Here is a 15,031-nt window from a genome sequence, read left to right as displayed (position 1 = left end):
CAGGGCGGGCGTCGTGGTCGCGGCCGCCGCCTCCCTCCCACCCGTCGGGGCTGGCCGGGGGTCGGCGCACAGGGCCCAGGGGCTGCCGGCAGATGAGCGCGTCCCGGTGGAGGCTGCGGATGAGCCGGGGGAAGGAGCTGGTGGCATACTGCCTGCTCCTGGGGCTGTCCTTCCCCCTCCTGCTGCTGCTGCCGCTCCTCTGAGATGCGCCGGGCCACGGCTCGGCCCCGCTGCGGGGGGACGGGCAGGAGGAGCCGGCGAGAGCCCCACTCCGCTGCCCGGCGTGCGGCCGGCGGCAGCCGCAGCCCTAGGGCCTGAGGCCGCGGCGAGGGACGATGAGGAGCTCGGGAGGGCTTTGCGGCGGTGCCACCCAGCCTGCGCGGGCGGGCGGGCTGCCTCTCCCCGCGGGGGGGCCCGGCCGCGGCCACGGCCGCGCTCTGCCCCTGCGGGCGTGATGCTCTCTTCGCCGCGATCGCCGCTCCACATCCACGGGTAATGGGCCAGCGGCCGCGGGCACTGCCAGCGCAGCCCCCTCACCGCGGGGCCGGAGCTCCGGGACCCTGACCCAGCCCCAGCGCCCGCCGGGCGGCGGCTGTAGCCGGGACAGCTGCCTGCCGGGGCGCTCGCGTTGCTGCAGATCCGCCGCTCTGCGGGGCGGAGTGTGTCCCCGCCGCTTGTCGTGCGGGGAGGCGGGCCGGGGGCCGGCTGAGATGGGAGAGAGCATGTCCAAGAGACTGAAGCTGCAGCTCGGCGGCGAGGCGGAGATGGAGGAGCGGGCTTTCGCTAACCCCTACCCCGACTACCAGCCCCAGGGAGCCGCGGCCGCCCCCAGCGCGGCGGACACCCAGCGGGACAGAGCGCCGCTCCCGGCGGAGGACGAGTCCCTCCCCTTCGGCGCCGATGGGAAGGTGAGTCCCGGGCGGACGCGCAGGCAGGAGCCGCGTCCAGGCCCCAGGGCCCTGCCGCACCCTCGGGGCGCTCCCTCCCCGTAGGACGGCACCGGCGGCTGTGGGGGCTGCTCCGGAGGGCACCGGGGCCCGGCCGCGGCCTCCGGGGGTGCGGTGTGGCGCCCGCGGCCTGTGGAGGCCGGTGTGCGGATCAGCGCCGCCTGACAGCGGCCCCGAGGGCTCCGGGGGGGGAGAGCAGAGCAGAGGCGGGCGGGGTGAAGCGAGGGGAGGAGCAGGGGGCTCAGCATGACCGCGGGTCGGGGGAAGCGGCTGCCGTAAGTTCTTTATTTCCCCTTCCCGAGTGCGAGTGCAGGGCCTGGAGGCAGCACTGCTTGTGCTGCGAATAACACTCGTGCGAGCTGCCCGTGTTTCACCAAAGAAAGCACATAGGGAGCGGGGAAGAGGTGAGTTTCCCCTTAGGTGACAGCCGCACTCAGGCCGTCGGTGATGCTGGACCGTTCCCTCCAAGGCATGCTTTTAGTGTCATACACACGTTTATCCATTCAGGCACATGGCAGTCAGTTCGGGCAAGCAGATAGTCTGGTGGCACTGGTCACGCTGTTCCTGCTCCGCTTAACCTCCTCAATGCCTCGCACAGCGCTGGTTGGGAAGCTCTTGTTTGTTTTAAGCTTTAAGCACAGAAGTTACTCTGGCCTGTTACTACAAGGCTGGCTTAAGCTGCAGAAGGAATACCTGAATATGGATCTTCTGTCATTTTAGCCCAGTGCAGCCACATCTTTCAGTGCTGTGCTGCTTTGTCATCTTCTGGATGAAAAACACTGCGTGGTGGCATTTGTAGAAGCACAAACACTGACTGGGAAGTGAAGTTTCATGTTGGGGTGGGTAAAGGAGAGCTTTAACCTCAGCTCTGTGTTTTTCTGTTTGTGGTAATAAGGAACTACCTTGATTTACTGATAGGGTGGGATGAAGATGGTGATACCCAGCAATGAGAGTAGCATTCTTCCTGAATACTGGAAGAATGAACAGGACATCATCAGCTCACCATCAGTCCGAGGTGATGAAATGTTTCACTGAGTTGTTGCAGCTGAGGTTTAAGCAGCTGAGCAGAACACACAGAAGAAAATGCTTTGGGGGTTGGTGTCTTACTGCTGCAGGTAATTGCAGCTGTCAAAATCGGAATGTGGCACTTGAAAGGGTTTAAAAAGCAAGAGTGGGTGTGAAAGTGCAGTTTCCTTTGTTACCAAACCCCTGGCAGTGTAGTCAGTGCTGGTAAACAAACCTGTTTTTTATTTCTTCTTGTGAAGAGAACTGTGATTTCTTTGTTCTTCTGTATCTGGTTCAGTGTATAAAAACCACCCAAATACCATGAGTTGACAAATGAAGGCAGAGAGATGACAGAATAGCCATAGCCGTTTACTATTGTTAAATTGATAAAGAACATACCATGAACTTTCTTCTGTGGCCTTTTGTAGCCCTCTCTTATGTACATGCTTTACATCCCACACTCCATGCCCATTTCTGTAAAGAGAAGTTAAGCTTTCGTTTACTGCTGATCTAGGTTGACTGTGGCTTTCCACAGTGAGGACTGATAACAGAGGAAAGTGAACTTCCTAAATCAATTTCTTCGAGGGAATTCTAGCTGTATTTCAAAACAGTTTAATTCTGATTTGCTTCATCTTTAATTCCTGAATTAATCCAAATTCAGAGACATTGTTCTGCGGTAGAGCTGAGGTAAGTCAGTCAAGACTTCTAGCCCTATATTCACGTTAGGAATCTTGGTGCTGCTCTGCTGTAGATGAGTCTGCTATTTTACTGTGGGTACACATGGTTTCTTCCCAGCATCAATGGTGGACGACATTCCTTGTTGCCATGTGGCAGTTAGCAGCTATTTGTGCAGCTTCGTTCACAAAACAGTTTTGACCACCTGAGTAGCTGTGTGTTTGACAAAAGGTGGTGTTCAGGCACTCTTAGGTTCAGAAGTATGAAGCTCCTCTGGTAAATGTCATCTTCTGTGTCACATCGAAGTGATGTAACTACAGCAGCTTTCAGTGCTCTTTGAATCTTTTCAACCCTGTGTATTTCATAGGAGAAGGCAGATGCGAGTGCACATTTTCTTCAGTTTCTGCATCGGCAAAATGTGAGGAACTGTCCTTGTCTACGGCAAGATATATTTATGCATATTTGTATTCTTGGCAACATTTATATGTTAGTAATCCTGGTACTCTCCTGGCTTTTATGAGACTTTGTGATGAGTATTTTGGGGTCCTGGTTTTTGTGGGTTTTGGTTTGAAGTTTAGTGCTTGTTTTGGTTGTTCTTTTTTTTTTCATTTAGCAGCCTCCAGTCCCATCAGAGAAATGTCTTTGCCTGCCTAAAGCCCCAGCAAAAACAAAAGAACTTTACACAGGTTAGGGCATCTGTTCTATAAACCCCTGTACACAACAGCACAAGTTTCCTAAAGGTGAGAACAGCTATCAGAAGCCATCAGTGCACTGCACGATTTCTTCCTCCCATCTGCTGCTGTGTGGAGCAGTGAGCACTGACTCACATAATGACAGCTAGAGGTGTGTGGGGATCTGCCGTTGTCATGGAAAGCAGTGCGTTATTAATCCCTCCATTTGTTTTCATAAGCTGCCACAATTGCCATCTAAAATTCATCTGGATAATAAAAGAATAAGAAGCTCTTCAAGTCACTGTCTGAATGGGAGACAACTGGGACAGAGCGCTGCATATGGAAGCCTCTTTCTTGGTGTGCATAAGGTACCCTTCAGGAAGGTAGAAAGTGCAGGAGAAAACAAATCTGGGGCTGCTGATTTGCCTTCTTAAAAATATCCACAGTAAACACTGCAGTTATCTCGGGGGGCTCTGATCATGTAGTTGAAATCACTTTTTCTTAACTACATTTCTTCACCATGAAAGTATCGTGGATTTGAATAGCTTCTGTAACTTGTCTGAGCAAGCTGGAGGTAGTAATTCATCAGACAGCACTACGTCTAGATGAATAAGAAACAATTTTAAATGTAAGCCTTTGTTTAAAAAATGATGAATCTTTCAACTAAATACATATACTGTGATCCATTCCTTTTGATGTGGATCCCATAGTGATACCTTAGCCTGAAAAAGAGTCTATATATGTTATCTCAGAGTGGTCCATAAGTTTTCAAAATGGAAATGGAAATGAGGGAGGCAGAGGAATGAACAGGCAGCTGCAGACTCGGATCAAAGCATATTCCTTAGTTCATGGGAAAATAGGACTTTCTGTTTAGCTTCATTTAATTTTTAATTCACCGTAATTGGTTTTTGAGGAAAGCATTAATGTTGGAAAACCACCAGAACTGGATTCAAACCTCATGGATAGGCCACGAGGATGTCCAAACAAAAACATCTTTTTCAGGCCAATGTTTTCCTGATAATTTTTTTCTGATGTACCACGATGCTTTAGGAATATTTGTAAAAGGTGGTGTGTTCTGACAAACGTACAATGTACTTAATTCAGCTTCACAGGGGGTTCCGTACAGGGAGCCTGTTTTAAAACTGATGATGCTTACCAGCAAAGATCATCACTTAATGAGAATACTTCTGTATCTGTAAATCTATTTACTTAGATTATCCTTTGGATGATTTAGTGGTGTTTAGTTTCCTGGGGCTTTCTCAATCTCCTGTTGGTTCTAGTAATTCCTTTATGTGGCTTTTCAGTCTCTTCCTCCTCCTTTAAAATATATTCAAAAATACATATCTGAAGTTTTTTGTCATCACCTCACTCTTCATTCCCATTCCCATGATGTTTTTTGTATTTCTGAGGAATGTCTCATGGGGCATTTTAGTTGTCTCGCTGAGAGCAGGATGCTCTTCCTGTTCTGGGAGTGATCCTGCAGCCGCTTACACTAGTGGGAATCATGCCCCTCATTGCACTGGAGGTGAAACTGAGCCTCCAGAGCCAGCAAATATTTCTTCCCACGTTTATTTCTGTAGATGTGGGATGGGGTAGCTGAGTTTCTTGAGACAGACACTTTTTTACCATTTCCTGGCACCTGTCGTGGTTTAAAACCCCACCTCAGTCTCCCACAGTACCACACACCCCTTTTTTCACCTCCCCACTCCTGGAGGGATGGGGAGGAGAACCAGAGGAATACAACTCCCATGGATTGAGATAAAACCAATCCAGCAATTAAGGTATAACACAAATCACTACTGTTACCACTAATAAATCAATGTTAGAGGAAATAAACAAGGAGAGAGAATACGATACCACCTGCCAAAATGAGCCCAACCCGGAAGACAGCTAACCCCCCCTCTTCCGGCCAACTTCCAGTCCCCTCCCCGAGCAGGACATGCTGTGGTATGGAATACCTCCCCAACTAGCCCAGGCCAGGCGCCCTATCTCTCCCTCCTCCCTGGCAGAGCATGAGCTTAGAAAAGGCCTTGGACCAAAACCAAACATTTAAGCAGTAACTCAAAAACGTATGCACCACCAGTAACCGCTCCCAGCCTGAAAGTCAAAACACAGCACTGCACCAGCTACCAAGAAGGAGAAAAAATGACTGCTACTGCTGAACCCATGACAGCACCCCATCTCGGGTGTGTGCTGTTTAAATAGAGGATTCAAGTACTGCAAATTGCATTTCTGTTGAAGGAAAGTTTGTCCTGCCTTTTGTGAGTCTCAGTCAAAACTGGGTCTGAAAATTGGTTTATTGTACTTCATTGTCCATTACTGTACACTTAATTCCTGGCGGTTAAGTGTACACGATCTTAGAGGAGGAGCTGCTGCTTTTTCCCTACAGTGCACATCAGCATCAAATGCCACTTAGCACTTTTCTCATGCTTCTGTATTGAAAGCCTCTTCTGCTATCAGGACAACACTTTAACCACATGGTTAAGCCTCTTTGGCTTTAGTCAACCAGTTCCAAATGAAGACACTTCTAAAAATCAAATCCATGATTAAATTGTCTCACATCCATCTACTCTTCACCGGTTTCTAGTTTTGTCTTGCAGACCTGTGTGTTAGTAGTGAGTTGTTACTCTGACTAGTTTCTTTTCCTCCCTTTTTCCTTATTTTCTTCTTTATTTTCTCTTTTTCCCCCACTAGCACTGTATGCCAGATCATTGAACAACAGAGCAATGTGTTCTATGGACAGCAGTGTTTCAAATCATTTGTTAAGCATGTGGTTTTGCAGAATTGGTGTTCGTTTCGGGAAGGACCTATCTGAGTAGTAGCAGACAGCTGTGTTCAACTGTTTAAGAGGCTGGGTGGTGAAGCTTCTTAGCATCTGGTATTTTGAGATGAAGAAAAAACTGCTCTTGGAGCTGTAACAGTCTTTTGATTTAGATAAAACCAAAGTAAAATGTGTTTCCTGTACAAAAAGGCAGATCACTTCCCAGATGACCTTGCTAGATTCTGCATGTGGGATCCTGGTGCCTTCTGGTCTGCTGTTGCTGGAGCTCTGTGGATGTGAGCATGAGACCCCATCCTCCTTCAGTAAATCCATGCTCTAGCATGTGAGTGTGAAACCTGGCTCCCTTACACTCAGTGGCAAAGTTCCCAATGATCTCAGTATGGGCAGGATATCTTGTTTCAGTAGATTTGTGAGTTGTCCCCCACCCCATTCTCCCTTACCAGTGTCTGTCATGTCCCTTGTGCAGTCTTCTGTGCAAGTTTGGTTTTTGAACGAGTCCTTGCTGCAGTGCCAACTTGAGCTGCATTTTCTTCTCTGTGAAATGTGCTTCGGCTGAAAGAAAACTCAGCATCATGTTATGTCTCCTATTCCACCCATTGCCAACAATAAAATCCCTTTTTCTCTGAGATACCTTTTAACCTTATTTGAACCTAGAAATAAAAGTATTGTTCAGTAGGTAACACTGTGTGTATAGGCCATCTTATTTCTGCTTCTGCAGAATCCATCACTTTCTCCTTCAGTCTCATTTTGCACATAGCAGCAGTCCCTCAAAAGCTGATGAAATAAAATAGGGTGATATAGCAAGATGTTGTTTTGGAAGCTGATGGTGCAAGAAAGACTGGTACGTTGTCAGCTTGTGAAGAAGCTGAGCTCAGGCCTCCATTGTCCTGCACAAGTTACTTGGCATAGATGTGTCATGATGCAAATAAATGCTGAGAGATGTTTTTGAAAAACACATCAGTATATAAATGTCTTTAGAGAGGCAAATGAAATAACTCGCCCTATGTCTGTCAAGCCAAAGTATACTTCTAACCACAAAAAGAGGGCCATCAAGCAAACAGTTGCATTGTCAGACTTATATAAGCACTGTGATACCTGTCCAGATGTGCATGCAAGAGTTTAAGTTACAGGCTTCCCTTACCTACCATAAATCATGATATGAAACACAAACATAGCAGCTGCTCATTGCCTCATCTGCTTGATATTACATGTATGCTTACATTCCTTACATTTTTGTTGACTTTAAAAGGCTTTGGATTGGGATGTAGCTTTGCATGCTGCCTCACTGCAATGGAAAAAGTGATGTGGTTCAAATAAATCACAAAACAATTTGCAAAACCAACATCTTTGTGTTTTTCTGCACAACTTTTATTTCATGCTGATAATGACCCTTTGCTATTACCATAATCAGTATGGTATGGGGTTCTATTGAGTATAATGGAGAATGAGCTATCATGTATTGCATTTTGCCAGTGTAAAACTTGAGCAACAGTTGGGATGATAGTGGTTGTTCTTCCTGCAGTAACAGGGAAGTAATGCAGCAGTTGAATTCCTGGAAAGAAGCTTTTCTAGGTTAAAGGTACTCTTTAGCTCCTGAAATCACTCAGTCTTCTGTGAAACAGGAGTAAATGTGATAAAGGATATCAGAGTTAAGGCTTTCTGGTATTAGTTTGTCCCTACAGGAATAAAAGGAGTAACCTGCAGAAAAGGCTGAATGCCAGCTGGAACCATCCTCATGAAATGAATATGCTTCTCAAGAAAATCAATCTGTGCTCAACATGAATTAGCATGCTGTATGCTCAGCTGTAAAGCTGCCATAAGATTCCTTTAAGGAGGTTTATGAATCTTCTAAAGCCATCTTTTAACATTCATTTCTTTATGTAATTAATTTATTCTAGTGCATGTAAGCATCTCTTGTAAGTTTATAGTGGAATCTTATAAAACAAACAGTGACAATGCTCAGTTGTTAAAGCTTCAGAGCAACAGAGCAGTGGTGAAGTAGCTGGGGAGAGCTGTTGCCTCTCATAACCTGTTCACACTGGCATAAGCTTGAGAGTGACTTTGGGCTGATAAGTAATAATATTTTAAAATCCTTTTACCTGTGCTTTTCCAAACACTAAACCAAGACAGGTATGCTACAATTCCCATTTTAGAGATAGGTATATGCCAACCTGAGCTAAACTGTTTGCATGGGACAGAGGTTTCGAACCAGGAGTACTGATGTCCTATCCTAGTCCTCCCCTCCTGCCTCTTAAGTGATTTTATTTGGTGTTTGATAAAAAATACCTTGGTTTGTTAATAGCAAGTGTATTGTCAGAACAAAAAGGTAACCAGCCTGCTTGTGATGAGCAGTAGGTAAATAAACTGGGAGTCTGAAACCTTAGTTCACTCTTGTCCTCTGTGCCTGGACCAGAGTGAATATCCTCATGCTGTTTTACCATATGCCTTAGCATTGGCATAGCTGTCTTTTGAAGGAGAGGAGCCTTTGGGAAAGGTTTTGCTTTTTGTTGAGACTTCACTGAACAAGCCAAAGGAGTGGGGGGGATGTTGCGTGTGTGATACAGTAAAAAGATGCTTAATGCCATATTAAGGGCAAAGAGTAATAGACATCAGATGCTTACTGTGTTTGATTGCTATTTCTAGAGTTACCAGAGAAGGTTAAGGTGACTCTAGCTTCTTCGTAGAGTGGTACGTGTGTGGCATGGGATATAATGGCACAATTTCCTTCTCCCTTCCTATCCTGCCATCATAAAATGGGTTTGAACCATTGACCCTCAAAACTTCTGGTGTGTCAGAGGACTTGTGTAATTCCTGTTATCTTTCTGATTTCTAAATCTGTTGAATGGATGTTTGAATTCATTGGGTTTTATTTGAAGTTCCACTCTGAACAAGAGTACAAAGTCTAGTGTATTTTGAGGAATAAGTTGCATGGTGGCATCCAGGACCCATCATTTATCTGAACCCTTCCCTTTTGGGATGTATTATAATCAAACAAGAACTTTCTAAAGAGCTAATTTCTTCTTCTCCAGTAAAATAAGAATCACAAATGTAGATGTGTTTAACACCAAACTAAGCCTTCACCAGTCTGCTTTGTTCCAGCTGCTATCTGTGAGCAGTCTGGGGAAGCAAGAGATGGAAGATCAAGCACTCTTTAAGGAAACAGTAACTTAGTGTAAGCTGACAAGTAGCCCACAGTGTCCTCTGTTATATTTCATATATAGCATCTATGTAAGCTTTTCTTTGTCAGAAGTAAAAGCAAGCAAAGCAAAAGATCAAACATAACGTTTCTTCACCTTCATGCATGAGCTGAAGCTGATGAGCTACTTTTCACTCATCCTCTTTTTGTCTAGCTCTTTCGGGTAGTTTTTCATACATCACTGCATTTAACAACCTCATCTCATTACAAAGCATGTCAATCCTCATACTGTTTTGGAGAGAGGAGAGAACAAGAAGCACAAGGAAGGGCATTTAGGTGACCTGCCCTGTGTGTGGTGATTCCAAACGTCCAAAAAAGTCTTGGATTTAAGAAGAAAATAGGAATACATCGTGGATGATGTGATTGAGCACATCATTCAACTTGGCTTGATGTCACCTTGGCTTGGCTTGACTTGATTGTCTTAAGTATAGGCATTTCTTTTCCTGTAGCTGTTTCCTGCTCTGTCGTTCCACAACAGATGTGCAAGGACCTTGTGATGACACCAAGCACCTGTACACAGGGCTTGTAGGTTCATGCATAGCGTGATCTTGGTACCAGGACCCTCAGTGGATCACTGGCCCGTGGAGTGGCAGCAGATGGTTGTCTTCTATTCACCTTTTACTGAGCTCAGAGAAGCTTTGCTTACTGTGTTAAGAGCCTGAACTGAGAGGCAAGATGCAATTACATACTTGTCACAGTGTCCATAGCTGCTCTTCATGTGACTTTAAAGCATCCTCAGATGATTTTTGTCTAATGCAGATACTAGTAACTTACTCTAGTATGTAATCAGAATGCAGTACATGGGGGACACTTAAGATGAACCATCTCGACCCTGCTGGTTGCTGTATATAGTATTTATTCTCTAGTTATTTTCTGTTTGCTTGGTTTTTGGTTTTGGTTTTATTTTTTTCCAGACAAGAAAGTGGAGCAGACAGTTTGCATTCCTGGATTCTTTCCTTTTCTGACTCACTCTCCTATCTGCTCTTTTCAGGTCAGTGCTCGGTTCTCAAAACGGATCCAGGCAAAAATCAAGGACCTTCTGCAACAAATGGAGGAAGGGCTGAAGACAGCAGATCCACATGACTGCTCTGCCTATACTGGCTGGACTGGTGAGAAAGCTTGAGTTTGAATGAAGTGTGTTAAATGAAGTAATAGGGTTTATTCACAGGAGGAGGTTCTCATATTCACACAGGGGTGGCAGAAAGACTGATAGAGGCGTTTGTGTGAGGTGGTTTCTTTTAACTCTGAATTCTAGGTCGCTACTGCTTGGAATGACTTCAGCAGATAAAGTTGCAGGGAAATAATTGGCTTCTGTGTATGGAGATCTTTGTCTTGCTAAAGGAATGGATTTTCTAAGGCTGCTTGTTCTTTCAGCTTGTCTCTCGTTTCTTTAAAGTTTTCTTAAAATAAGTGATTTTCACCTTTTTCTCTTCAACTTAGCAGTTGCTAATGGTAACAGCATGTTCTAATCATGGGGGGGAGGTGTTCTGTTCCGCTGAAATCTGAAATATGGAGTTTGGCTCTGCTTGTTCTGTCTGTACAAAAATGGTAAAATGAACGTGTGAGGAGGGGGAGTATGGAGGTGGGCTTGTGAGATTGTGAAGTTCATGAAGATAAACAGGCATGTGCAAGTGCTGGTTATTGCTAGGCACCGTCGTCTGTGTCCAAATGTGAATGAGCCCTTTGGATCCTTCAGGCAGAGCCTGCAGTTGACAAGCCTGATGCAGCCACTGCCCTTCAAGCTGCCAACATGCTTTTCCATCTAGGCCTCTTAAGTGCCATTTTGCTATTACAGTGGCACATTCTATTCCTGCTCTGTCTAGCTCACTCTTGAGACATACTTATGCTTTTAGCACAGCATGTTTGAAATGCACTCTGAGGAGATCTATTCTTTTATCTTGGTATCGTGAGGGGAAGCAGCTTGGGAAAACTCTTCAGGCTTTGGCCATGCTGAAGCTTAATTCTGGTAATGAAAGGGTACCATCTTTTTGCTGCCTTCTTGATGTTTTGGTACAGGTGGTGCTGTGGGTGGATGGGTGGGGAAGTTTTAGACAACTCACTTAAAAGGTAGATGTGTTTCAAGGTCTGAAAGCTTGTGGCTGCTGAGTGAGTGTAAATGATCTCCACTGGTGGGCTTTCTTGCATTGACGTTACAGAACGGCTCCCGGGGAGCTGTGTTCTGACACTGTGACTGACAACTGAAGTTAGGCTGATAAACCAGAACACGCTGAAAATGAGTCATAAGCTAAAAGTAACACAGCCCTCATTAGCTAAAACAAGAACATAGATGAACACGTAACACAGTCTAATGAGAGCGGGATTTTTCCACCCTGTAGCAGGATCACCAATTGCATCTGTTCCAAGTTGTAAACTTCTTTCAAGGCTCCTGTGGAAATGACTCTGAACAAAAATACTGAAATGATCTGGCTTTTAAAATACTTTGTGCAAATACTTCCTTCCAACTTGCTCCTTGCAGCATTTTGCTAGTGTGCAAATCAGGAGGTAAAAGTAATGCTGAAAACAGTTGCCCTGCTTTTTATGTACCAGGTCTAGACAGTCCTATTGGCAGTGCAGTCCTGAGCACTGGCTTGTACTTTGTGAAGCATCTTTAAAATCTTGGAGCATGTACGGTTGGCACATAGTAATTGTAAGACTCAGGTTAGAGTTCATCTTTCTTGTACAAGTACTCTTTGTATGTGCCAGAGAGCTTGGAGGAGCCATTGTAAGGGTTTTGCACAAAGAAGGATTGGATGAACTGGGCCTTGTGGCTATGCTTCTGGTCATCCTTTGATCAGGCCCAGATATCTACACATTAGTTGCAACATAAAAAAGGGTTACAGAAATCCCAGTAAATAGCCCACAAGCTCCCATACCACTCCATTGGGCTCTGCAGCTCTCCTCTTGGACCCATCTAGAAAGGCCTGTTAATCCAGTCCAAAGAACATCATAATCATGTTGTGAAATACATTTATAAAGAACTTCTCAAGTTGAATCCAAAAGCTGATCAAAAGATCTTTTTACAAATCAAATGAAAGATAAGTCACTTCTTGCACTTACATAGATGAGTATGGTACAGTTTATGTACTTGATCGTACACATGCTTGCTAGCCCAAATTGTTGACTCTTCAGTGACTTCTTTACCAAGCATTGGTGTCTGTGTCATGGGTTTTCTTCATTCTCTGCAAATTGTGAGTCTGCTGTTGGGTGTCAGTTTGTTAATTCTTCATTTTTTTTAGTTTTAGAATTTGTCACTATCCAGATTGCAATGTAATGAAACAGATGACCGGACGCCTTCCCGTTGCCCAAGCAAGGACCCTTGACTGACATGTTTTAGTTGCCCAAATACCTGTTTGCATTCCAGTTACTGTTTCAGAGGCACTAAAGAGAAGAATATGATATACTTAAAAGGAGAAGTAAATCAAACCTTTCCCTTTCACATGGTTGTTCCAGGTATTGCCCTCTTATATCTTCAACTGTACCGCGTGACGAAAAACCAGAGCCATTTGCAGCGATCTCTTGATTATGTGAAGAGAATCCTTCGCAATCTGAACGGCAGAAGAGTTACCTTCCTCTGTGGTGACGCTGGGCCATTGGCAGTGGGTGCAGTGGTTTATCACAAGCTGAAAATCGACAGTGAGTCTAAAGAATGCATTGCCAAGTAAGTGGTTGATGTCAGAAAAAGCTGCGCCCTTCACTTGCGGAGAGCATTGCTTCAGTAGCATTAGCAAGTAGGCAGTTTTTGGAGGACAGGGTTGAAAATGGAGACATCTTCTCCCCTGATGCATTTTCAGTAGAAGAATACTGAGCAGGCTTTATCTTTATTGAAGCTGGCTTACACTTGATTCATATTTAGTGGGTTATCTTGAGTCCTCTTATCGCTGTAAGGACAGGATGTCCTGGGCATATCTGTAGTGCCTGCACGTATTGATTTTGTCACATTGGAGTGACATTTAACAAAAGCCACACGCTTGTCATCGACAATATGTAGTGCTTGTGCAGTATGTGATGCTTTCTGTGAAGAGTGAGTCTTAATTGTAGGTTCACTATCAAAACACTTAGCTGCAGGGATCTGGAAACATCCAGACAAGAACATGGTACATTGGATTGACATGTAACAAAGGTTTAGTAAAACCAAGAGGAGGTATTTGCTGAACCGTCAAAGACAAGGGCTTTAGTTAGGTAAGAGCATATGGAGGGTAGCCTGAAAAAATCCCAGCCTCCTTTCAAAGTAATCTAAATGTAACAAACATCTTTAGAAATCCCATTTAGATGTAGAGCTTCCTTGGAGAGCTGACTGACCCTTTGCTGGCTTGGAGCTGATTGCTGTCCTGGTGAGGGTTGGAAGCACTGGAGCCCTGTGGTGTTTGCATTCAGCAGCAGCAATCCACTTGCTAGCTGTCCAGCAGCATACCTTAGCCTGCCAGAATGTGGGGACTAGCCTTATGTCCTCATTTCCATTCTGGTTTATGTTTGGAAGTATAACTGGTCTCTTTCTAATCTAGAATCCTGGAGTGATTAATCTCTGCTGCTGGTCCTGGATGGGTAGCTCAGTTTTGAACTGGGTGGTAGGTTTAGGTGGGGCTTTGCTTTTAGAACTGGCAGTAAATTTGGGCATCTCGTTTTGGATGCCGCTAGGAAAGCAGTGTTGCCGTGAGGCATGAAGCACGAATATAGCAAAATGCGATTAGCAGTAAATCTTTTAGTCCTGCCTCTCCTTGGAAAATAATTTCTAGGAGGATTGAAAAGAAGATTAGTTTGATTATTTGTTCTTTTCTTCCTTTCTTTGTTTACAAATATATTCATGACACCAGAAGAGTGGTACATTGGAGATGTCAAAATGTAATCTGTGCACTTCTAACATCATACCTTGTAGCTGTCCAGTTGCATGTTTTGAATAATAAAACTTAACAGTGGACAGTTTAAAAGAAAATAATGTAATTCTCAGTCCAAGCATAGTTCCAAAAAAGGAATAATATAAAAATATTTTGTGAGTGGCTTTGCCCTGGTATTAAGCAATGACAGCATAAACAAGCCATCGAGGTCAGTGTTTTTGCTTTGGCATGATGTTAATGTTAACATTTCTGATGAATAATAGTGGCTGGGGGAATCTGAGAATTGAATTTGGTCTTAATCGATGGTCTTGCCTCCTCCTCCCCCAGTTTAAAATGTGATTATCTCCGTGGTTTCATCTGATAGACAGTTTAATCACAAAAGATGGGAAGAGGCAGAGAGGGGTTGGGCAGGAAAACAGATCTCTGCTCCATCTCAATGCCAGTGCAAACTGGTAGAGTAATAGCAGGGAGTCTCTTTGGAGGAAATGAGAGTTGCAAAGGCCCAGCCCAAGGTTTGCTCTTTTTCCATTGCTAAACACTTACACAAAATAGCAGTGCCCTTTTCAAAACTGAGCTGCTTAAATGCTTGAGACAACATGTTGTCTATGGAGGGGGCATGCTGAAGGCTGGTACTGGGGGTTTTTGTTTGTTCCCTCTTACACAACTACAGTTAAGGAGCCTCATTTGGGTGAAATTCCCAGAAGTTCCAGGAGGTTTCCCTGTTTGTTGCAGTAGCATTCCAGCCTCCTCCAGCTCCTGCCCTGCATGCTTACATGTGTTTCTGTTGCACAAAAACCTGGTAATTGCACTAATGCTCACCTGGCACTAGCTCAGAGTTGCCCGTCTGTTAGGGATGGCTCCTGTGAATCAACCTGACAGCCAGCAGAACTGGGGATGACTGAAGGGAAGTGGTGGGGCTTCAC

General features: G+C 45.0%; 1 protein-coding gene across 1 annotated transcript in view; it reads left to right on the top strand.

The window, feature by feature from the left end:
• Window positions 1-648: 648 nt before the first annotated feature.
• Window positions 649-15,031, top strand: part of LANCL2 (LanC like glutathione S-transferase 2) — a 29,554-nt gene continuing 15,171 nt past the window's right edge. The window contains exons 1-3 of the mRNA XM_034065107.1: window positions 649-908; window positions 10,268-10,385; window positions 12,727-12,934. Coding sequence (XP_033920998.1) covers window positions 711-908; window positions 10,268-10,385; window positions 12,727-12,934 — 524 coding nt within the window. The 5' untranslated portion in view covers window positions 649-710. The remainder of the gene's footprint in view (window positions 909-10,267; window positions 10,386-12,726; window positions 12,935-15,031) is intronic.

The sequence above is a fragment of the Melopsittacus undulatus genome, chromosome 1, assembly GCF_012275295.1.
Source record: "Melopsittacus undulatus isolate bMelUnd1 chromosome 1, bMelUnd1.mat.Z, whole genome shotgun sequence".
NCBI classification, from domain to species: Eukaryota; Metazoa; Chordata; class Aves; order Psittaciformes; family Psittaculidae; genus Melopsittacus; species Melopsittacus undulatus.
Note: the sequence above shows the minus strand (reverse complement) of the source record. Positions and strands in the feature narration are given on the sequence as shown.